Source organism: Glandiceps talaboti, chromosome 22 (assembly GCF_964340395.1).
Source record: "Glandiceps talaboti chromosome 22, keGlaTala1.1, whole genome shotgun sequence".
Taxonomy (NCBI): Eukaryota; Metazoa; Hemichordata; class Enteropneusta; family Spengelidae; genus Glandiceps; species Glandiceps talaboti.
Genome location: NC_135570.1, coordinates 9,215,347 through 9,241,363, shown reverse-complemented (window position 1 = coordinate 9,241,363; position 26,017 = coordinate 9,215,347). Strand labels below are relative to the sequence as shown.

At 35.2% G+C, this 26,017-nt stretch overlaps 2 protein-coding genes across 2 annotated transcripts; both read left to right on the top strand.

Moving 5' to 3' along the window:
- The first annotated feature begins 1,315 nt into the window (after positions 1-1,315).
- On the top strand, positions 1,316-9,548 carry LOC144452024 (CDGSH iron-sulfur domain-containing protein 2 homolog B-like). The gene is made up of 3 exons (XM_078143021.1): positions 1,316-1,437; positions 5,928-6,133; positions 7,134-9,548. Exons 1-3 carry the CDS (start codon positions 1,410-1,412, stop codon positions 7,221-7,223), a joined length of 324 nt encoding a protein of 107 aa, XP_077999147.1. The 5' UTR covers positions 1,316-1,409; the 3' UTR covers positions 7,224-9,548.
- A 2,147-nt stretch (positions 9,549-11,695) lies between these two features.
- LOC144452161 (uncharacterized) lies at positions 11,696-20,248 on the top strand. Its single transcript, XM_078143201.1, has 2 exons — positions 11,696-11,823; positions 13,151-20,248. The coding sequence occupies exon 2, from the start codon at positions 13,221-13,223 to the stop codon at positions 13,938-13,940; it is 720 nt and encodes a 239-aa protein (XP_077999327.1). The 5' UTR covers positions 11,696-11,823; positions 13,151-13,220; the 3' UTR covers positions 13,941-20,248.
- Positions 20,249-26,017: the final 5,769 nt, after the last annotated feature.

Sequence of the window (26,017 nt, the reverse complement as noted above, 5' to 3'; positions counted from 1 at the left end):
CACCACCACCACCACCACCACCACCACCGACACTATCATCATCATCATCATCATCATCATCATCATCATCATCATCATCATCATCATCATCATCATCACCACCACCACCACCACCACCACCACCACCACCACCACCATCATCATCATCATCACCGACACTATCAACTCTTACTACAGAGACTGTTTATATAGCTTCTCACATTCAAATACGAGTCTTGAATTTAAGCTATGAACGAATGCAGCGGAATGTAGGCCGAGTGCCTAGTAGATTATCATAGTTAGCATGATTTACCTGCTATGTAAAATTGAAATAAATTCACTATTCTTCATAAATCTGTCTTACCATACATCTTTCTTTTCATTGCATTGAATAGCTTTTTGTACTTCATTAGTTTTGTTATGTTATATATTTGTCTTTTAGATAGTTTATTGGTTTTGTTATTATTTTCCTTTATTGTTTTGTACCATAGGGGCGTGTAATATTTCTTAGATTGTTATTTTCCTGGTCTACAGGCTAAATATAGCAAGAAAACAGCAATCTATTAAAAAGCTATAATACGTGCCCCTGTGTTTTGTACCATTAACAATTCCCCTGGGTTTTGTTAGGTGTACTCAAATAAACTTTCACTAAAGCACTTTAAACATGTCAAGATCTTTTGACCAGAACTCCAAAAGCTACACATATGGAAATACAATATCAGTAAAGCTTTCTGTTTAAGATGTTACGGATTTTGATCATTTTGTTGAGAGCAATGAACCTTTTAACTTCTTTAGTACGCGATCAAATTGATATACATTCATATAATTTATAACATGCCTATACAATTCATAGCACCAATGTAAAACATTTTCTCTATGTGCTACACTCATTTATAGCATTCATGTCAAGTATAAAAGTATACTGTTTCAATTGGTTTATTTACAAGCCTTGCATGTGGCCTTTCTAATATGGTCATAGCAAATGAAACAGTATACTTTTACACTTGCTGTGGATGCTATAAACGATTGTGGTATGTATATACAGAAAACGCTTTACCTTGGTGATATGGGTTGTACAACAAAAGAATATATACACATAATGGGAATATATGTGTTTATATATATACACACACACATAATGGGAATATATAATGTGTTTATATATATATATATATATATATATATATATATATATATATATATATATATATATATATATATATATATATATATATATGTATGAAGGAATGGAAAAAAGCATTCGTCAGCTCGATCACACGTTACAATATTTTAATATTTTTAGAGAAGTTAGGGAGTCCATAAGCCCTGTAAGCCAAGCTTGCCAAGGTCATTCGGTCATATTAAACGGAGCCGCTATCATTTGTTTTCAATAGTCGTGGTTTACGTCTGCTGCTGTCTTTTGAAGAAATATGGCAGGTTATATAGAAAGGCTGCAAGGTAATTTTGAAAATATGCAAGTTCGAGAGTCGTGAGAATAACGTGAGCGAAATATTGCTCCAGGTATGAAATACAGGTGATATCTTTTAGCCACCGCACCTCGGTGATCAACATGTCCGTTCCAGTTACTGAGCAGAGGGCAGTATCTCTTCCGTATTGAATTTGTGCCATAAAGTTATAAAGGGGCCAGTGTAGTGGCAACCGTTGTTCCCCTTACTCCTAGCTCCTAGGTAGGACACTTCGTGTTTACTACTAGTACAATTGCATATTATCTCAAAGAGGAAACAATGTTACATTTTGTATACAGTTTCATGCGTTACAACTTACTCCGTCCAGTGCATGAAGAGATCACACCCGGGATCGGGAGGTCACACTGCATAACGCGGGACCCATATGATATAGAAAACAGAGTATGCCACATCACTCACATGATGAAGTCGGAACACACAGTCTCATTCCTCAATTCTGTTGTAGAATCGTGAGAATGAAGGTTGCAATGTGAATGCTTCTACATGCAGTCTAGTGCTATGTGAGCTTCCACTGAGACTACTGATATGTATGCTCTCTTTGGAGTTAAAGGAGGGAGTAACAGGCAGTTGTGCTGCTATAGGTCTGTGCTGGGGTAATAATGGTACGGGTACCTGAGTATAGTGACTCTCAGTTTGGAAAAGTGATCTATAAAAAGTAATTGCAAGAATGGGTGTTCATGGAAACTGTGTTCATAGTTACAAATTGAAATTTTTAGCAGCCCTTTACTCAGCCAGATTTGCCAATGTTTATCTATATATATCTTTTAGAGCAGTCACTTGATGCAGGGTTTGGGAATTTTACTTTTTCTGGGTCCCCTAAGCATAAAATAGATTAATAACTCTCAATGATACACTACAAAGCAGTACAAAACCATGATAGTATGCTTCCATGACAGATACATGTACATGGCAACTGAGGAACAAATAGGTAAAGGTTACATCGTCATATGAGATATATAAGTCTCTGTAGTACTTCATCTACTGTGCACTGTTTGTTATGTAGTGTGATGTCATACTACATCTAATGTGCACTGTTTGTATATGTAGTTTGATGTCATACTTCATCTAATGTGCACTGATTGTTATGAAGTGTGATGTCATACTTCATCTACTGTGCACTGATTGTTATGAAGTGTGATGTCATACTTCATCTACTGTGCACTGATTGTTATGAAGTGTGATGTCATACTTCATCTAATGTGCACTGATTGTTATGAAGTGTGATGTCATACTTCATCTACTGTGCACTGATTGTTATGAAGTGTGATGTCATACTTCATCTACTGTGCACTGTTTGTTATGTAGTGTGATGTCATACTTCATCTACTGTGCACTGTTTGTTATGTAGTGTGATGTCATACTTCATCTACTGTGCACTGTTATGTAGTGTGATGTCATACTACATCTACTGTACGCTGTTTGTTATGTAGTGTGATGTCATACTTCATCTCCTGTGCTCTACTTGTTATGTAGTGTGATGTCATACTTCATCTACTGTGCACTGTTATGTAGTGTGATGTCATACTTCATCTAATGTGCACTACTTGTTATGTAGTGTGATGTCATACTACATCTAATGTGCACTGTTTGTTATGTAGTGTGATGTCATACTTCATCTCCTGTGCTCTACTTGTTATGTAGTGTGATGTCATACTTCATCTACTGTGCACTGTTATGTAGTGTGATGTCATACTTCATCTAATGTGCACTACTTGTTATGTAGTGTGATGTCATACTACATCTAATGTGCACTGTTTGTTATGTAGTGTGATGTCATACTTCATCTACTGTGCACTGTTATGTAGTGTGATGTCATACTACATCTAATGTGCACTACTTGTTATGTAGTGTGATGTCATACTACATCTAATGTGCACTGCTTGTTATGTAGTGTGATGTCATACTACATCTAATGTGCACTACTTGTTATGTAGTGTGATGTCATACTACATCTAATGTGCACTGTTTGTTATGTAGTGTGATGTCATACTTCATCTACTGTGCACTGTTATGTAGTGTGATGTCATACTACATCTAATGTGCACTACTTGTTATGTAGTGTGATGTCATACTACATCTAATGTGCACTGCTTGTTATGTAGTGTGATGTCATACTACATCTAATGTGCACTGATTGTTATGTAGTGTGATGCCATACTACAAATACAGGGAACATATTGACCAACCACTTGACAGGTTATATTTGCACTTATTGTCATAAAATATACATATACATTTATACATATATAGGTAATAGTGCAAGACTTGTTCAAGGCAAATAATTATGTCAAAGGAAATGAGGCTATCCTATGGCAATATTTGTATTTGAACTGTGTATGTATAACAGTTTGACTCTCACTGTGTCCATGGGTCACATTTGCCATACATTATAACTTTGCATTATAATGCAGCCAAAGTGATTATGTCATAGGTACAGCTGGGTATGTAACTCCCTGTATAACTTGTAAGGGTTTGGTCACTAAGTAAGTACTAAATTTAGCGGAATACATTTGGAGTTCCCCAATAGAATGCTTGCACTAAAGTATGGAAGTCTGATACGTTTTTCCAGTCTCCCCCCCCCTCCCTTTTGTTACTTGAGTTCCCAGACCATAACAAAACACTGCAAGAACTTATTCAGTCTACGACAATAAGTGGTCTTTTCTTATTTATATCTGTCCTATTCTGAATTGAATTGTTATTCACCTTTCACATTTCAATGTCTGCCAGACAGGAGTTAGCCTGCCTGTATAGCCTTGAAGGACTGATTCTACTACACTATTTTAGCTATCTTAACTGCCATTTTGAGTTTTTGAATTTTTGCTTGTCTCACCTGGAAATGAGTGAAAATTAAAAAACTCAAAATGGCTGTTAGGATACTTAGTCCTTCAAAACTACAGGTAGGCTAGGTAGGGGTGCTACGATATTTAATGACAACCCACTGCTCCACAGTTCATAGTCCAGTTCCTGTACAGTATCATTACGATTTACACCTCCACTCACATAGTCTAGTTCATATACAGTATCATCACCATTTACACCTCTACTCACATAGTCTAGTTCCTATACAGTATCATTACCATTTACACCTCTACTCACAGTCTAGTTCCTATACAGTATCATTACAATTTACCCCTCCACTCACATAGTCTAGTTCCTATACAGTATTTTTACCATTTACATATCTACTTTAGTTAGAGACCACATTGGCATCCAGACTACACAGTACAATACTAGCCTAGAATCCTAACAATTGGGGATTTTATATTTTGATTTTCCCCTCTCTAGCCACAGAGTCCAGGCTAGTACAATACATGATTGGTCAAGATTAAGATAGTCAAGGTCAATCACATAGTACACATCAACTGTATTATTCAGACACACTTGAACACAAAAATCCTAAATGATATTATTGTAATATTTAAACACTACTGTTTGAATGTATTTTGATGTCAGTTATACAATAGTGGTGCCATTATAGGACTCAATAGGATTTATAGTCTTTTGTTCAGCACCAAATTTAAACAAAACTTCAAACCCTCAACAAATCTTGTTATTTTTTCCAAATTGATTTAGTTAAAGCACCCAGAATTAGGATGAATATTTAGGTATGAAAAACAGTGTTCTGATAAGAAAAAGTTGGCCAAGAACAAAAGAATAGCCCAATGACTCCACTAATAAGATAACCTGGAACTAAATAGTTAACTGAAAAACTGTGAATGTAAATACATTTATTAGGTTATAGGAGTTGCATTGTAGTTTAGTAGGTCTGTGGACTAGACTCTCTCACAGTCCTCGGAGCATGGCATCACTAAAAGGGTTGTTTTGTATGTACCGATATCTACTGCATAATTGTACTGTGGGCCCTCATTGACTACATAGGACTAATCATTTGTTGACGTGTTACTGTGATGCTCGGGCATGCAATAACAGAGTCGCAGTAACATGTCCACAAATGATTAGCCCTATGTAGTTGATGATGGCCCACAGTACAAGGATATTCTAGTACAATTATTCGGTAGATATTGGTACATACAAAACAGTTAATAGCGATGCTCTGCATGCAAGGACTGGTGAGAGAGTCTAGTCTGTGGACCACTCCTAGCAAGGTACTTGACCTTTGTCCTGTGACCTTTGACTGCCTTGATGTTTACCCTTTGACCTTTCAACCAGAGTAGAACAAAAAATTAAAATTCTCAATTATACAATAATCCAAAACTTTAAAATCAGGCAATTGCATATTTCACGATTTCATTTCAGACCCAGGTTGGTTCTTGTTGGCCCCTGTGATTGGTACCAAAGCTACCAATCAGATGATCTGGTCTTTCATTCAAACTACTCTTTATATTAGGCCAAGAGTGGTTCTTGTTGGCACCTGTGATTGGCACACTTGAATTATATCTGTGATCAAATCCACCAATCAGATCTAGTCTTTCATACAAGCTACTCTTTATTTCATTTCAGGCCAAGATTGGTACTTGTTGGCTCCAGTGCTTGGTACACTTATAGCAGTGACCTATATCTATGCTTTCCGCAAGGCCAAGAAAGGACAAAAAGATGTACGAGTAAATCGTCGAATTCAAAAGGATGTTCCTAAAGTGGTGACTACATGTGATATCGAAGATATTGCTGACAAGGCAGTGTACTGTCGATGCTGGAAATCAAAGAAGGTAAGGATGGTATTCCTTCATAGTTATACAGCACAAAACAGATGAAATTTCACATGAACAGAAGGTTTGTTGAAAAGTGTACATTCAAGTAAGAAAACATGGCTAAAATTCCAAAGTAACGATCTTACTTTACACATTATTATACATTGCTTGTTAACAGAAAAACACCTGAAAATCCAGACTTATTGCACTGGTTACGTTCTATGAATAATTAATGTATTTGAAGGGTTTATAATCCAGTCGTGCAGGGATTTTTGGTGCTTACTTTTCCCCAATGCCTTGCATTTCACTGTAATGGTCATATATTCAAGTGTAAAATCTGATCACAATTTACAACAGTGATGTAGAATATGGTTATCATGTTGACAAACAATTTGAAATGAAAAATGTAGTATTTCACAGTGTACATATATTCAAATAAAATATGTATGTATTTAAGGTTACTGCTGTATTAAACTATGGCAAGTTGCATTTGATAAGGATTTTGAACCCTGGTATCATTTGGGGAAATCTTTGTAAAATTTGCACAGATTTTGACATTTTACTGTAATTTTGGAACCCTAGTGAAAATACATAAAAGTTATGAGTATTGTACACATATTTAATTTGGGACATGAAAAAATCTGGCGGAATTGCAATTTATGATGTGTCAGGCACTCTTGTAATTTTGATGGGACAGTGCAAGAGGAAAGTAGACACTACTTGTAAATAACCTATCTGGTCAGCCCACCAGATTCAGTGAAACTGGTGGTGACAGTCTTCTCAAGAGCTTAATATAGAAATATGACAACTCATAAAGCATGTTAGTAGGACTTATTTCCATGGAAAAAGCTTTCCCACATATTTAGCTAAGATAAATCCAGCACCAAAAAACGTAGAACTACAGAAAATTTTAGACAAACTTGTACATGTATTTGTTATTTTAAGTACTTGCAGTTTGTGAAGATTTCTGTAATTTTTCATGCAAGTGTTGATTATCTTGTCTATTTTATTTCAACAGTTCCCATACTGTGATGGTTCACACAATGCACATAACACAGAATGCAGTGACAACGTTGGCCCTCTAGTGTTGAAGCGGAAAGATGTTTAAGCTGACCATAGTCAACCAACAAAATCAGTTGAGGATTATGGGAAGATGACGTACCATGCACATTCAGCAAGTAATTGGTGAACAGTAGTTCTGTAGTTCATACGAGATTCACTAATTTACTTCTATTAAGGTCAAATAAAAAAATTGTGTGTTTCCGATAATCTGACCGACCCTTGTTTAAACTGCCGACCTAAACATTTTTGCTCATTCAAAAAATGTAAAATGACGAAACTCTACTGCTATTTCCATGAACATTTTCTAAGCAAAGTTTCTTTCGTCAATTCTTTTTTAAAATTCCATTCCAGAGGAATCAAGTTTGTCAAAATTTTTTAAATTTATACAGTATACATATTGTGTTCATCCTACTTCACATGTAACTGTCTTCATATACTTTTACTTTGTTTAGTATTACACCTCATCAAACTATCACAGAAATATTGTGACCAAGAATATCTTGTCTTTGGGGTCAAAGCAATTTCTCAACAAAAAAATAGAAAAAATAAAACGAAACTCCAACCTACCTAACTATCCTATATTTTGAAGTCATGTTATCGGAAACTAACATTTTTTTTTTATTTTTGCATAAGTTTGAAATGAAATATACAAACACAACCTGTTATGTCAATACTTTGGTTGTTCAAATATTTGTCCATATAACCAAGATATCAGTTTTCCTTTCTTTCCCATTTCATTCAGATGGTTTTGTCTTGATTTGGCTTCAGTTTTGTTACTTGAAATGATCGCTATTTGGAATAATGGGTTTTATATTTTGTTGGTAGTGATAAAATTAATAAACTGGCAAATACAGTCTTTTTTTATTCTTGCCATTTGTGCAGTTTTATAATACATTAGGGTTTAAAACACACTTACCTTGTTCCTTGACCTACATATCCTTACCCTGTTCATGTATTCCACCTCTTATTGTGTTCATGATTCAAGGTAAACATTCAAAGTTTTAAGACTGTTGATGAAAAAAACTGCACATGTAATTTCCAGTTTGACATTACAAGCTAAATTTGGGGGTTTTACTGAGTTGTAATTTGACAGATGTTCTGCACAGCATAATAGGGGTAGGATATTGATTGAAACCCACTGAGAACTTTCTTCTGCCACATGTTCAAAAATAATGCCACTCATAAGTACTGGCCTAGAAATGACATGATTTGTATCTGTCCAAAATATGTGTAACCCTGTTACAATATGTAGAACATCTTTTTTTAGCCTCCAACAGGCACCACCCAGAGGGGGTTATACATTGGATTCCGTATGTACATGTACATCCATCTGTTCATGCATGTGTCACCCACATATCTCTGGCATGCACCAACTGATTTCAACCAAACCTTGCACAAAGGTAACATGCTATGTGAGACACCTGCACGTCACTTTGTTTTGTGACTAAATCAAATATGTATGGCCATATAGCAGCTATACTTGTCAAACTACACAATGTGCATCATAACTTTAGAGGTGTCATATGTAGTGACTCCATTCAAGTGCTTACACCCATAGGCACCATTCAAATTTACATGATAACTCGGCCATACGCAACATCAGTTGTGGGCTATGTTTTCAATGAAGGCTTGTATTTGATTATTTTCCTATTTTGACCTATCTAACTGTCACTTTGATAAAGGTAAAAATTATCAAGACATATTACGGCATTGTTTGTACACCTCAAAATGTTGGGTTGAGTCTTTATGATCTTAGTCTTCATCTTAGGTTGTGATCCATCAGGGTAGAGCGCCACCAAGTGTTGGCTGCTTGCATATATATATAGTCAATACTTGTTCATTTTTCACCTGTAATATTTTGTTATCTGTAAGACAGTCATACAGTTCAACTGAAATAATAGTATTTGCCTGACCAGTTACAAGTCATTGTAACCCTGTAACGATGTGATCCTACACAGAATTTTCTCCTACTAGGGTAGTGTGCAACTGATGAGAAATATGGCATTTGAGAATTTGCAATTTCATAATCATAGGAAAGTCCATAAATGAACAGAACACATATGACCTATCAGATGTTAGCAACACATCCCTTCACCAACGAGATCATTTCATTGGGCACATAACTTTGTAACTATACATTGTACAAGTGAGTATGTTATATTCATTTTGAACTCTGAAGGTCATAGACGGATTATAATTACAAGTAAACATTAGAAGTCAAAGTAGTAAACACACATTAGTGCCTTCACTTAGCGTTTATGAAATTTGTGGTGTTAAAGAAAGGCTGCATAGAAAAGCCACTGTACAATTTTATGTACAACAGTGTGCTAATCAGCTCAGAATAATGGGATTAATTTTTGAATAAATAATTGTTGAGTCTCACTACCGGTCTTCTTATCTGTGATTGTGGAATGTTTTGAAATGATAGTATGCCAAGGTCACATGAGACAACTCTTGTGCTGATCACCTGATTTTCAAAAACAGACTTATTTTTATTTTGGTCATAGCGTCTCTATTTTCTGTGTTATATTTCTCTAATTTCTGATTTTCATACTGTAATGATACTTTTCTAAAACTACAGCAAAAAATGTTGTACAGTTCTGCCTGACAAAACTAGATAAGTTAGAGTGATCAGCACAACAGCTTTTCTGTATTTGACCCAACCTTTTCTGAGAGATATTGCTGCTTGAGTTCACGAAAGCTCATTGCAAAAACCTACTTTATCATCTCTGTCACTTTTGAATTTATTTAGTGTGTTTAAAGTGGCCATCTGGATGAGGATTCGGTTTTTATTTAGGACTTTTAAACAATTTTATCATGGCTTCCTACTTTAAAGATTAATGTGAAATAACAAAGAATCGACAAGAATAGCGAATTTTGAAGAAGCATAACTTGCTTTAAATGTAGTACTTCTAGTTCTGCCTTCTAACAATAGAGGGCAGTATTTACACATTTTTACAGCAAACATATTCAAATGTAAATCAAATTTACTTGTAATATGTGCTCATGCAATGACTGATCTATTTCAGCATTTGTTTGTTTGAACACTAGAGGGCATACTTTACATCTTCAATATTGGGACTCTGTTTGCATTGAATATATCCACAGCTTCAAAAGAACATGAACCCCACTATTTACTTTTATATGAAGTCTAGTTATAACATACAAAAGGTGTAGTGTCCAGTCCAGTATTTTCCCAGTTAAAAAACAACACAGTGATCATTTCTGTTAAACATTTGTTAAATTAATTCAGAGTATGTTCAGATCCTCCTGAAAATTACATGGTCTGATTTGAGATGTCAATTTTTGTCCAAATAAAACTCGTCCAGTATTGCATTCATATCGATCAGTGCCTGAAGTGAGAGTAAACCTTATAGTGTCATGTTAGGTTATGCATGGAAAGTTTCACTGGTGTCAATGACAAACTTTGGAGGCACTCAAAAGTTAGTCCTCAAAGTGTTCATTACATGTAACCCTAATCTAGTCTGTAAGGTATGCTGTGATGGGGCGCCCTCACACATCAGTCATTGGAGAGGAGGCTGATGAGGGCTGGCAGAACCTGATGCAATGGATCTCTGGATAAGTAATTTGCACTGCATTTTTAGGAGTATCATGCCAGTGGGATGATGCGTTCTCTATAAAAAGTATTTTCTGGTAACAAGATGCAGAAGGTGATTCAATGATAGAGGGAGGCAATGTGTTCCAGTCAATGATTTGCTCTGCTAAAGAACGAGTGATTCTTCATTTGAAACAAAAATGACACTTTATATATCTGGACTGTGCCCCTCCAATGTGAAACCAATGACTATTTCAATGTAGTCCACAATACATTGCAATAAAAGCCTAATGAGATTTATTTAGGGGTGCGATAAATAGTTCAATGTAGGACAAAAACATAATTCTGGTAGTGGGGGTGGGGGTGGGGGTTTGATCCATTTTAGTTCGCATCAACAAAAATGATATTACTTAAAATGGAATCCATTACCCCTTAATACAAGTACTTTTAAAAAAATGTTGTCAGATCGAATAAATGGAAGAATTTTCACTTTAGTAAATGCATGGCCCTAAAATACATTAATAAAGAGCATTTTCCTCACTACATACAGGCTTTGTATTCAGTGTACTACATACTACTACATACTGATTTGATATTGATTGTGCTGTTTGACACAATTAGAAAGGGGTCTGAGGCATATCCTGGAAAATTACATTGATAATCACAATGATGTTCTAAAAGGGGATATTTTAGGTCTCTCCTTCACTGCAAGTAAAACAAAATTTTAAACTATATGTTTTCAGCTTAAGCAAGAACATGCAACCGCATGGAAAAGGATAAGGTTGATACATCAGAACACGCGAATAATTTACATAGAAATAAAAACGAAAGCCATTGTACAAGCCGACACTAGTCCTGTTGGGCAGCAGGAGGTTAAGTCGTGACGTTGACACCACTAATTTGCATAACATAGCTTATTTGCATACACGCCCCTTTCACGTGAAACAACACTTGGGCCTGCCTAACGATCAAATCGTGTAGTATACATGGACTATGCATCGTAATGGTATCGTTGGAGAGCTGTCATTCTTGTATTTGAAGAAAAAGTCCACTGCTGTGACGTCCACGTAAAGCTAAAGGAGCTTAACAGGTACGTTTGGTCATTGTCTGTAATATGCATTCCATTGATGCCTCTGATGGTGTTAGATAATTTATAAATGTTGCAAACATGAAAATGTTTTGGTTCGATTGATTGTCAGCCGTACTAGAGTCTAGCACAGACGTGATGTTTCACACATACAATGCCTTACACTCTAGTATATCGATCTGTTGTTGACGTTTTCACTAGGCACCAAATCCCAGGAAAGCTCGGTTAGGAGGTAAATGTAAATGAAATAATCTGCCTTTCCCAGTATTTTTTTACCGCCTCCCATTATTTGGACATGCATGGCTTCCTTCGTGTCCCACTGGGGTGTCAGTGTGAAAGTTTGTTGACACCGTACCGAACAGTGCATGCAGACGGCTTTCAAAATAAATGACATATTTCGGACACAATGAGCTTTGTGTCTGTCATTGTTGGGAACACACTGACTGTTATGTGTAAATATTACTTATAATCAAATTCAAGCAACTTGAATCGACATGTAAAGAGACAAATTATGTTGTCGCGATGGTGATGTGATAAAACTGCTAAGTACAAGGGTGGATGAGATTGTATTTATTTTATGGGAATGTCAATAAAAATCGACCTTGGCGGTATGTTTGTAAAATTTAACGAACTCTTTCGTTCACGCTACTGGATTTCTGTCACCTAGATTTTTGTCGTTGTTACAAAATACTCATAGCCAGGTCTACATTGTAAGTACATATCGATGTGACCTAAATTGCAGAAAATATGGGTTAATTAAAGAACACGTCTCAGTGTGTTAAAATGGGTTGATTTATATTTGTACCAATTTATACAAGATTGGTTTCACACGTATATTGATCAGCTTTGTCGTAGATCTGTGTGATTTTGTAATGATAATGCCAAAATTTGTGCTTCATAAAAACAACAGGTTTTTGTTCAAATATAACCAGAGCTACAAAAGTAATGAAAAGGCATGAAATCCTGTCTAAATACAATGTAAAACATTTGTAATAAGAAATGGGTGGCAGGCATTATTCGTAATAATCTGTTATATCCGGAGATAAATGATCTGTACCCATGAAATCAATAATTTGACTATTACATCAGTGTGCACATTTCAGTAAGGGGTATATGGATACTGGAGTCCAGAGAGAGTGGGCGTTTTAAACAGATGCCACTCCTTATTGTGATAACCAAAAGCATGAATAGAGAGTTATCCTGAGATATGTGGATGGAATGTAATGAAATGTACTTAAAAAACTGAATGTCCCTATTGTGTTTTGGCTCATTCAAAGAATGTTTGCATTATCCTGTTCTTAGCTTTTTGTGTATTTTTCTTACTTTGTAGATGTGACTGTCTCAAGTGTTTCATTTTACGTCACAACAACTGGTATTTCAGAGCGGCAAAGGTTGCAAAAATGAGCTTCCTATCGCGCTTGTTGAAAGGCCGACGAGCAGAATCTGTACACCGACCAAAAGTAGATCAACACAGCACCTACACCAATTGTCAGATGAGCAGGGTAATCATGGAAGGGAAGTTATCAGTCCATGAACCATGGCGAAAACACCGAAAGAAACCAAAAAGTGTGATAGCGTATCTCTACACCAATGATTCATCACCATTTATTGTGTGGTATGCTGAGAAAGCACGAAAACAAGCCCGTGGATGTATCGATACAAACTCATGTGAAATAACTCCCTTGGATGAATACAGTTTCCAAATTACGACCAAAGCAAATGGTGGTGGTGTGTATAAATTTCATGCCGATCGATGGGAAAATAGAGAAGAATGGTTATATAACATCCGTGAGCAATTTCGTAAAAAGCCAGTTTTGCCAGAGTTTCAGAAAAATTTGAACGGTTCACCAGGTTGTTCAGAAACTCCAAAGTCAGTCACAAACTCTCATAGCAGGGCACGTAGATACGGACATAGGCGCACTCTGAGTGCCGAAACGCCTTCACCAAAACTAGATGAATGTAGTGTGTTATTACAAAGAAGTCGCAGTCAGCCACATTTACAGAATAAAGCGAGGTTATTGAAGAGGAGACCACAACTTGCAGAGGTAAAACCACCAGTAACAACGACAACTGTTCAAAGAATATCAGTGGACACATTTGTTAGATCACCTGAAATTTAGGTAGCTGCTGTATATAGATGTATAAAAGAGGGAAAGTGCAAAATTTGTAGATGTTAGCCACAAGAAGTGTAATTCTAGAGTGTTGATATTTTTTTTGAATTAGTGTTCATGAACCATAATCCATTCAGTATTACGGCCAGTACATGCATGGCAATAATTTATACACATATTGTTTTCAGCATATTATGGTACACAGTGTAGAGTTACAAATGCAGAACAATCACGCTGTCTGAATCATGTATGGTTGGGTGTTGTTTTTCACTCATCAGAAAGTTTGATGAACTTTGTGATTTGTTTTCTCATATGTATCCATGTTTTTGACACTTTAGCACCAGGTTCATGCATGATGGCCTTGCATTGTTTGAACACTTTAAGAGACCCTGAAATATTTGTACTCATTAACATAAAATCACATAATATTTTGACATATGTTTCCGCTAGATTTCATGAGGGCCTGGGCAGCCGTGCTTCCTTAAAACGTGACAGGAGTGGACGGTTTTGAATCACAAAAGGTTAGATCACAGTAAAGTAGAAGGAAGTAGATAGTAATTTTTAAGGAAGTTACAGTTTTCAACTTTTCGCTAGACCTTCAAGTGTTCAATGCTTCCCATTTCAATGAATTTAAGATTATTTTTTAGTTTTAATGAACTTAAAAAACTACTTCAGATATTAAGTATAGTCAGAACATAAAATCCTAATACATTTATTATAACTAGAGTAGTTTAGAATTGGAAACGAGAGTTCTTTTTATTCATATGGTGCTCGTATTCCCAGTAATGTCTTGTATGTATTGTACAACATTTTACAGTAATGTTCAGAAACACGTTTTTCATTTTAAGAAAAATGCTAACATTATAACAACATGAAATATTCTTAACCACTGCCTAAGACTTACAATTTTATTACGCAATGCATTTTATATTACACAGTATTATTTTATATATTTTTAAAGTAATTTTTTGTCAAAAGAATGTTATTTATTTTCGTACATACAAAGTTTTTGATGTCTGACTTTATATGTGCTCCAGTTTAAATGTCAATGCAATTCTTATATATTTTCTGTATACTTTTTCGTATTCTGTAATCCATATGTTGGGTAACGATAAGTGTTTTGTTATATCTTTTTCTGTATGTTTGTATTACTTATTAATGGAGGATAAACAGTTTTCTTAGCTCATCTTCTTTATTGTGCCTTGTGACAGATGGCAGCCATGGTTTATTGATTTCTACTTATTCAGTCAAATTGTTTTTCTCCACACTTCGTAATTGGATTATCAACCAAGTAATATTGTGTAGAAGAATCCATATTACAATACTGCTAATTAGCTTTCTGAGCTGTGATGCATTACATATAGTTGGCCCATGCCAAGTCATGCGTCAGTCACAAGGGGCTTGTTACATTTTTAGAAACAGACTCCAAAAAATGACATATATAAAAGTCACTGACTGCAGTGTTCATTGTATTCTACCACAGTTGCATCATAATTCATAGTCCAGTAATAAGTCTGTGTAGAGTTGTTGATAAATGAATCACAACACACAACACCCAAAGTGATAACAACACTTGAGACCTGTTATACAAGTTGTCAAATTAAGCAGTTTCTTGTCATTGGCACACGTTCACACCTAAATTTACTGATGACAGCTTGTTTAACACACTTGGAGCTGTGTGATGTTGATGTGTATGCATTGATAGATATATGATGTGTCATTGTTTCCTCACCAACAATTACTTGGTAGGGGGAGGGGAGTAAGACAAAATGGAAGCCAAAATTGTGACTTGACAAAGTGCAAATCTTGATTTCTATTGGAAATCACAAGTTGTGCTCTAGCAATATGAGTCTAACTATGAAATACATATTCAAAACTTCACAGCTACAAGCCAGCATGAACAAAAATCCCATGATCAAAAGTGTGGAATTAATACTCTGTATGATGCAACATCTCAAAGGGTGTTTCCTGTCTATCCCATACTTACAGACAAACAAAACGAGGACATGTAAAAATAGCATGACGCTAATCATAAAATGTTTCATCATGTAATATAACCTTCTGATATATTAAACGCACACCATCCATATTTAGAGTTCAACAGTATTTGGATGTATATTTGACAGGAAACTGTTATTAAATTTAATATTTATCCTCAGTCTCTCTTTAATATCAGTGACAAGGCTATTAAAATTTCATTTCATTTCTGAATATCATATTTCTTATCAAAATTTTTGTTCAGTTTCGTAAACATGTGGTTTTAATAATTTCACATCCCCGCAAATGTGTTTTCACTTCTTCTTGTAAATTCAGGCCAAGGTTGCCATTTAATGACTATTTTTCATCCATTGTTGGACCAGTGCCTCATATCTGTGAATAAATTACCCGTGAAAATTGATAATGAAATTGTACGTAACAAGATGTTTCCATGACAACAGGGTTCTGTTCTTTCTTTCTGTGCAATCAGTCTGTTTTATCGCCATAGAAACATTGACTTGTAGATATATTTTTATCTAAGACGTACTTACACAGAGATAGCCACACACAGTTTGCCTGCAAAAGTAGACAGATTCTGTGAACACCAGGGTGGCCAGTGTGTTTATGGAAAAATATAAACTTGACCTCCGCTGGGTAATACTAACAGTTGTTATATCACTATCAGGGTGTAGTCATTCTAGGATGGGGGACAAAGCATATTGTTTATTGTTCAATCTATACTTGAAACATTATTTTGAAAACAGCTAGTAACACCTGTTTAATCAACACATGTGGAAGTGAAAAATTATTTTGATATGTCCATTTTTAGCCATCAATACATTATGCTAATTTGGAATATGTAAATTCTATAATACAGCAGTGTGAAGATTATGTTATAGCAGGTTTTTGACAATACAGAATTTAAATATAGAGATGGTACAGTGTAATAGAATTGTTGATGAACAGTATTGTTAATTTTCACAAGTATGATGAAAGGGGAAATGGGGTTGTTTACACAAAACTGAATGGCCATTGTTGATGGATATCACGACTAGAAGGAAATCAACTTGTGTTACATCATGCATAAGAAAAGAGATGCTGTAAGCTATTGCAAAATGACTGCCAACCTCTCACATGATGATCTAACTATGTACCATTCACAGCATATATTGAAGAAAATTGTTACTTTTCCTGATATATGGTACATAGTTGTATTATACAAGTTTTGTGTAATGGCTAAAATTGGATTGTCTGCAGAACTAATAATTCAGGGCACACAGTGTACATGTTGTTTTCCTCACCCATGTTTGAACTCAGACAAAATGAAGTGAGACTTTGACATAAGGGTTATTGTTTGGGGTTTTATGAAATGTAAATTTAAAACTGACACCCCCTGAAGACTGACCTCAGTGTCAGCTAGGCCAAGGGTTGCATGGTTAAAGTTTCCATTGCAACGAAAACAAAATATGCTTTGTCTCCCCTTTACTGCTATATATGACATTCGACATAAAAAGTTTGTGTTTAGTATCGTGGTGTAATGTCATCCACTTTTTAATAATTCAATTATCCATATCAAAATTCAATGAGGCTGATTCATACTTTTTTTACATGGCTGATACAAATTTGTTCTGTGATGTACTTTTACTAGATAAGGCATTTCACATTTTTGAAAAAAAGTTTTGAAGTGTTTTGTTTTCCCACATTTTTTATAATAATACTTTTGATTATTTAGCATTTATACACAGTGTTATAGAAACATCTTGCCAGCATTTCAGAAATATTGTGATTTTTTTGCACAAGAAGTATTTAAAGAATTTCCACTTGGGTGCATATCTTCTTTCACAAGATAGCATGAATGAACTCTTTAATAAAAATGTTGGAGATTTTCATAATTGTTTTTATTCAGACTGTTATATAAAACCAATGAATTTTGTCAGGCTTTTGTCCTTGGTGTGTTCATACACTATTTTGTAACAATTTGAAATTTGTCACAAGAGTGTTTTTGAACTGTTAACTCTTGTTAGCCAGAGAAGACATATTGTAAATCGTGATATTTTCACAACTAGAAAATTCTGCAAATATTTGGTCTGCAACTATTTCCCCAGAGTCTAAATTTTGCTAATTATTCCAGGTTTACAGTGGGTTCACATTGCTGTTAAGAAGCCAGCCAATTTTATTCCTAATTTGTAATATGTGAGAATTCATATTTTTGCACTCTGAATTCATTTTAAAAGATAAAATATTATAGCTATATTTGATGTTTTTAATCAGTGATATGTCTTGGCCAAATATGTCCCATCAGACTCTTTTGTATTCAACAACAGCTCTATCTACCTAGCACACTGAGTCTGGCTAACTGCCATATCCAGGTAGTGTGTAGGCTTCCAAGTGTGCCAAGAATATTGGAAAAACTGATTAATTCCAAATTGACAGGGTTAAGATTGCAGACAATATGTCAAAGTGCTGAGATGTAGTTAGCCTGGAGTCCATGCGAATGGGAGTTTTGAATTCGTTGTTTCCCCCATCAAAATTCAGAATCCCCATTTACCTGTATTTTAGGCTAAGGTGTAGTTGATATACACATTAATATACAACAACAGTTGGTTCATTGTTTCCTGAAACCTGTAGACATAGTTGAGACTATGCTTGAATTCATATATTTATTGGAAGTAGAATATTGTTTATGTCATGGATTTGAGATATATAGTGAAATGCCAGTCAAGAACGGACTATTTCTCATCAATCAACATAATGCTTGAAAGTAATACGTTTAGTGTCTTCAGTTTTTTTGATTCATTTACATTTTGTGTTGCATTATCCAAAACATTATTGTATTCTCATTTACAAGGTTTTGACCAGTACAGGAAGGCACATACTATTAACAGAATTGACCAATCCTTACATCCCTATGACCCTGTGTAAATGGAATATCCCTTCCATTGTTTTCCACTGAAAGATATTCTATTACGCAATGTAGGGGAGGGACAGATCAAGTATTAAAGTTTCCTTTTCAACTTTTATTACATATATTTGCAGTCTATACTGAAGAGAAAATATAATGTTTTTATAAGTTATTTTATGAAAGAAGAAAAACCAAACAACTTATTTTCAAGCAACCGAAACAATTGGAGGTAGATAGTTAGTAGAGTGTTAAGTTCTTTTATCTAGAGGCAAAACACATGTTGTTGTCAAAGAAGGCTGCTCACAAACTATCAAGTTCCACGGTTGTTTGGAAGTTTAGTAATTATCCAATATAGGAATGCATTGGACTATAAAGATAGTTCAGCTTAATTTCACTAACAAACTCATTGCATATTGGAATGTTTGTATGATATGCCTGTTTGACTATGATAGGCTGGAATGTCAACATTTACCGTCAAATTAAACCAATGTGTCCTCTGTTCTTGTCACCACTTTTTTCATTCCTTTTGATGACCAAACTTCTTTTAATTTTCAGTACAAAAACATTGCAATAGTCTTACTTTAGATTTTGAAATATTTGGACTGTACTCTGCCATGATTTCACTGATGTAACAGGTTTTAGTACTAGCTAGAAGGTTTTATACTCTGTACAATGTCATACATTCGTTAGACTACGTGTTTTTTGCAAAAGTCTGGGACCCTGGTAATACAGGGGGAAGCTTAGCAAGGGAACTGATAGATTCTGCATAGATTTCCATACCTTGTATATATTAAATTTTGGCTAAGAATGTTGATAATACCTGGGAACTCAAGTCGATTTTAGCTACAAAGTGCTCTTATAAAAACTGATTATTTCATAAGAACTAAGGACATAGTAAAAAAATAGTTTAATAAAGAAACTGATTGAATTATTATAAACTTTCAAAGTCATGATATGGGAACAGAAAATAGTACTTGCAAAATTGATATTATTCCATGTTTTGTACAGATTCTAGTAGCATACCAGTATATCTCATAAGTAGACACTTGCTAAGATTTCAACAAAACACAGGATATGCTGACAATTACAGGCTTGGCTAACGTAAAACAGGCTTGGCTGGCAATAAAATACGACCCATAAACTACAAGAAAAAGATTTGAACTGTGTTGAGCATATACATGTGTTCTCACTGCTAGAATAATTCATCTGTGTTCTCTTGAAGTCTTAGGGGAGTGCATACTAGCATTGTAGCAGACCAGGCTAAGTGATTTTACAATGTTAGTTGGTGCTGTAATCCCATAGTTTTGTTACCAGATCTCATCAGATCTTACCATTGTCATTACATCACCATGAAGGAATGATAATGACTTCACTGTTGAATGATGGCTGTGTTACTTTTTGTCATTTCATAAATCATTTTCTAATAATAAATGATAATTTGTCTGAAAATGATATGAATTCTGTTTTACTTCTCGTCCAGTATGTGTATTGTATGAATGTGAGAATATTCACCCTGATGTTCTTGAGTATGTGTTTCCACACATTGCAGTGACCACTTCATTGAAGTTGGGTTTTTTCAAACCAGTCACAAAAACACCCCTAAACAATACAGCTGTATCTGTAGACCATAAGTTACTAGCAGAAATTACTAACAACAAACATAAACTCAGCTATTATAAGTATGGAGCTTTAGCTAGCATTACCCTGTCTACACTTTGTGCTGTCTTACAACAGCTTGCTATCTACTTTTCTTCTCTATTCAGTGGATTGACTAATTAGTTTAGGAGAATTTTCACACCAATGTTGACAAACCCCTCCACTTTTAAAATGTCAATTAAATTGCAAATTCAAGGGGCGAGTCTACAGCAGTACATTTTTAAAAAAATAACAATTTTGTACAAAATTTACCTTTTTACACTGACTACATTTTATAAAGATAATTTCACACCAATATGTGCAAGTTGAGAGGCTGGTTCACTACTGAAATCTTACACCCAAAAATTGTCCACAACAAATAGACCATCCATCATACATTTCATAATTTGCTACTTACGTCACTTTTTTACACCAGGAGATCGATTTCACACCTATGTGTTAGTTGTGAGGCTAGTCCACTGCTAAAAAACTGATATCTTTAGAAAGATATATCAATTTATTCACAGACATCTATTTCACCATTCTCTTTGCTTTTGTTACTTTCACACACTGACTTCTTGGTGTGAGGAGAATTTCGCACCATATAGTCAAGTGTGACAACTTTAAAGTGTTAGGTTTAATAAAAGTGAGGCTAGTATTTCCTACATCATCACCAAGCAAATTGAATGCAAATGTCATTTATTTTGCCATTACCTATACTGTGCCATTCAGTGGGGGTGGGGTGGGGTTGGGGGTGGGGTGGGCAACTGCCATAGATTTCACTATAATGTGTACATTAGTTATTTTGCCATTACCTATACTGTGCCATTCAGTGGGGGTGGGGTGGGGTTGGGGGTGGGGTGGGCAACTGCCATAGATTTCACTATAATGTGTACATTAGTTATTTTGCCATTACCTATACTGTGCCATTCAGTGGGGGTGGGGTTGGGGTGGGGTGGCAACTGCCATAGATGTCACTATAATGTGTACATCAGTTATTTTGCCATTACCTATACTGTGCCATTCAGTGGGGGTGGGGTTGGGGTGGGGTTGGGGGTGGGGTGGGCAACTGCCATAGATTTCACTATAATGTGTACATTAGTTATTTTGCCATTACCTATACTGTGCCATTCAGTGGGGGTGGGGTGGGGTTGGGGGTGGGGTGGCAACTGCCATAGATTTCACTCTAATGTGTACATCAGTTATTTTGCCATTACCTATACTGTGCCATTCAGTGGGGTGGGGGTGGGGTTGGGGTGGCAACTGCCATAGATGTCACTATAATGTGTACATTAGTTATTTTGCCATTACTTATACTGTGCCATTCAGTGGGGGTGGGGGTGGGGGTGGGGTGGCAACTGCCATAGATGTCACTATAATGTGTACATCAGTTATTTTGTCATTACATATACTATGCCATTCAATGGGGTGGGGTGGTGGCAACAGCCATAGATATCACTATTGGAAGGGTGAGTCACCTGAAAGGGATCCTTTTTACGGCCCTAAGGTTTAAGAAGGGTATACTTTTCATGTTAAAATATGCCAGAGTTTTTATCAGGGTTGATTGTTCAAGGTCAAATCTCCACAATTGTAATACCAGTATTATAAGTTATATTCATTTCATGTTATGCAGGGTCCAAAATTATCCAAAGCAATTAGTTTTCAGTGCTCCACCACAGAGACTTCATTTGTACATGGATCCAAGCCACAAGAATCGATATATATGATATCAGTGTGTAATTAAAGTTTCAGAGAAATTTATTAGGGTATGAAGCCTAACAGTTCTTATACTTGTTGCAGAATAAGTTTGAAAATAATCTAAAAATGCAAAATTTACCAAATAAAATTTATCAAATTTAAGTATTTCGATCTGGAATCCATTCCAAGACCTGTCTACGGTCCTTGCTACAACAGCTCAGATCCCATATGAATCTCAACTGAAGTGGTTCATGTAGGGATATGGTGAGTATTAAGGTGTGGTTGATGAAATAAGATCCTAAATAATTGAAAACTAAATGACCGTCGTATCAGACAAGTTTTACCCCATACAATGGAATATGATGGCCTTGGTATGCCGGCTTCCTTTTACTATGGATTAAAGGGATCAATGTGCAGCACTTCCATGTGTATTGGAATCCTATGTGGGTCTTTAGGAGTAGCCATGACATGCCAGGAATACCTTATTTGACCTTTTAAGGTGTGGTTAGAAATTGGATACCAAGATCCACCCATGCTATCAGTTTAATTCATGGTAATGTTTAGGATGTGTTAACAAAACACATAGTGCGAGTAGTTACCATAGTTACGTACCCTCAGTAGAGATACTTAGTTTAAAGGGGCATAAGCTGAGTTTATATGTTGGGTGTTGTTGTTGTTGTTGTTGTTGTTGTTGTTGTTGTTGTTGTTGTTGTTGTTGTTGTTGTTGTTGATGTTGATGATGTTGTTGTATGTTTGTTTGTTTGTTTGTTTGTTTGTTTGTTTGTTTGTTTGTTTGTTTGTTTGTTTGTTTTAAAGGCCCAGTTCAGTTTAGATTAATGTCTAGATCTGAAAAGCTGTCTGACAGAGCCATAAAAAAACTTTGTCCAGAACAAAAGAATACTTCTATATAATGGAAATGGCTCTACTGATAAGATAACACCAATGTGAGAACTTGGGATTGAATCCCTGGCCTGTGAGGCATCTGTAGTCTAGTTCATATAGCAAACTTGACCATGACTTACAATTGAATGAACTCAAACCTGGTATTAAGATATATAAATGGCTTAATAGTATATACACAAACTACAATTTCAAGGACACCCTTATAGCTACTATATGCCATGAACTGTATTAACAATAGCAGAAGATAATTTTTAATACCATTGAAGGCAGTCGTCAACGTTAACATTCTGCTAGAATGGTTTATTAATGATATTTTGTAAGTGTTTTCATCTGAGTGAAAAGCTTACAAACTCAGATTTGTACAACTTTAATATGTTAAAATACTATCACCTAAAACATTTCTCCATGGTATATATATGTATATCACTACATGTACTGTCCTTGGGGTATTGTCATCAAATTAAAGTAAGGCTAGTTGATGCCAAATACAATGACAGCAACCAGGTGTATGTTAGTTTGTTTATATACTGAGCTAATCCTGTTGTCAAGGGTACCTGTTATTGAAATATACATCCAGACATTGTACCTGCTAGCCTCCATCCCAACCCCTAAAAAAACTTTAGTCAAGGGTGTTTTTCATTGAAATGATACATCCCAACACAAGGTATACATGTACCTTAATTCTCTCTCACCCCAATAGACCCTAAAAATGCTTGAAAGCAGAATGGGGGAGTACCTGTAAATTTGTATTATTCACTAGTCCAGACATTTCACCTATCTGACCTATCTCCCTGTCTTGACAGTATAGCCCAGAGACTTGCCTACCTGACTTGATATACTGGATTGACAGTATAGCCCAGAGACGTGGCTATCTGACTTGACATACTGGCTTGACAGTATAGCCCAGAGACTTGCCTACCTGACTTGATATACTGGATTGACAGTATAGCCCAGAGACTTGGCTATCTGACTTGATATACTGGATTGACAGTATAGCCCAGAGACTTGGCTATCTGACTTGACATACTGGATTGACAGTATAGCCCAGAGACTTGGCTATCTGACTATCTGACATACTGGTTTGACAGTATATAGCCCAAAGATTGCTTTTTCAAAAATTTATGGTTTGATATCTATAAAATGCACACCCTATAATCCTTTCTGTTATATGATCAATTCATATCTCTCCTTTGAAGTCAAGAAATAAAGCACTAACAAGAAGGATATATTTGGAAAGAGATTCTCTAAGTTACAATTGAAAGTTTCATTTTCACTGTGCCCTTCAGTTATTATACCACCCTATACAGTTTGTTTTGTTTTCTTTTATCTCATTAGATGAGTGACCTTGTCATGGTTTTACTAAACTATCAACATCATCAACATGTTAACAAGTAGACATCAAAGTATTCTACCACAAGTGAAATTCTTTCTCCATCCACAAGGTCATGTTTGCTTTGTGTACATGTATTGTTTGGCCATTCATTGCATAGTGGACATTCGAAACCAAGTAGTTTTTTTTTTCAATATTTAGAAAGAAAACAAAAGTGAAAAGTTGTAGGTTATAGACCATACAACAGATAATAATCATGTAAATAAAGCTTTCTATTCAAGCTATAAATCACCACACCCCAAAAAGTCGACATTTTCTGAAAGCTCTTGACCTAACCTTTGTGATGATATGAAAATGATGGATCAGCTTTTTTGTGATTTATTTCTGGCTTTTTTTGTTGTTTTATATTTTCTGGTTTTCGTTGTTTTTTAACTTTAAATAATGACTGGAAATTACAGCAAACTGGAAATGTGCGACACCAAGACTTTATACTGTCATTTCCAATTTTAGATCAGTATGAATGAATATCAAATATGTAGTATTTTTTTCAATTAATATTTAAAGCACTGAGAATGTTCTCAGCACTGTTTAGTTCGATAAAAGATTGCCCACAGTAATCATTTACTGTTTTGGCTAGTTTTGAGAAATTTCTGTTCCTGAAGAAATGAAATGAAACAATGATAATTTGCTTCAAAATATCAAAATAAAATATTAACTAGAATGTTGTCAAAAGAGAATTGATTAAACCTGGACAGGGCATTATTTGATAAATTTTGTGTTTTTGATAAGATTTGAGACATCTACATATGTCCTTCATTTCAAGTGCAAAGATTGTAAAAAGATTACACATATGAAAGCCAGTTTTACTATAGCAACAGATGGTGAAAGCAAAGTACATTTTTCTACTTTTGCATGGCAAAGTTTTGCAAACAAGAAATCACAAGAACAAATAATTCAATTAACTTTAAATTAAAAACTAATAATATTGCACCAAAAAAGTGGGCCAATATAGGGCAAGGTTTTTTATTTTTATGAAATAGCATCGGATTATAATGGCATATATGGTAAAACATCTTTTTAATTGATATACTTTATCTATTTTTATTATCTGTTTGTTTGTTTGTTTGTCTGTTTGTTTGTTTGTTTGTTGATTGATTGATTGATTGATTGATTGATTGATTGATTGATTTTTAAGTTTAATGGCTGCCACATGACAACCAGCAATGTGGTTGATTTGGGAAAGTTTATCTGATACATATGTCCTAGTACTTAGTTTTGGAAAACATATTTGTCCCAACTTTTTACGTTTCAAAAGCTTGAAAAGTTTGGTATAGCTAATCTTTTTGCTATGTATAAAGTTTAATAGTGGAAATATCATTAAGTACATGTTGCTTGTTTTGGCCTTCAACACATATGTATATCTTGTTAGGTCTTGAAGGCAAATGGACCATACTGGCCATTGTCAATTTCATGGTGACCTGGTTCATTTCATGATGTGTGATTTATGACGATAATTAACTTTTATTAACCCTCACTTCAGTAGCTTTACCATAAAAAGAGAAAGTTGGTATGTATGGATTGCACTGTGGTGACAATTTGATAGAATGTGCTATGTCAGTGTTTTTATACTGATTGCACAGT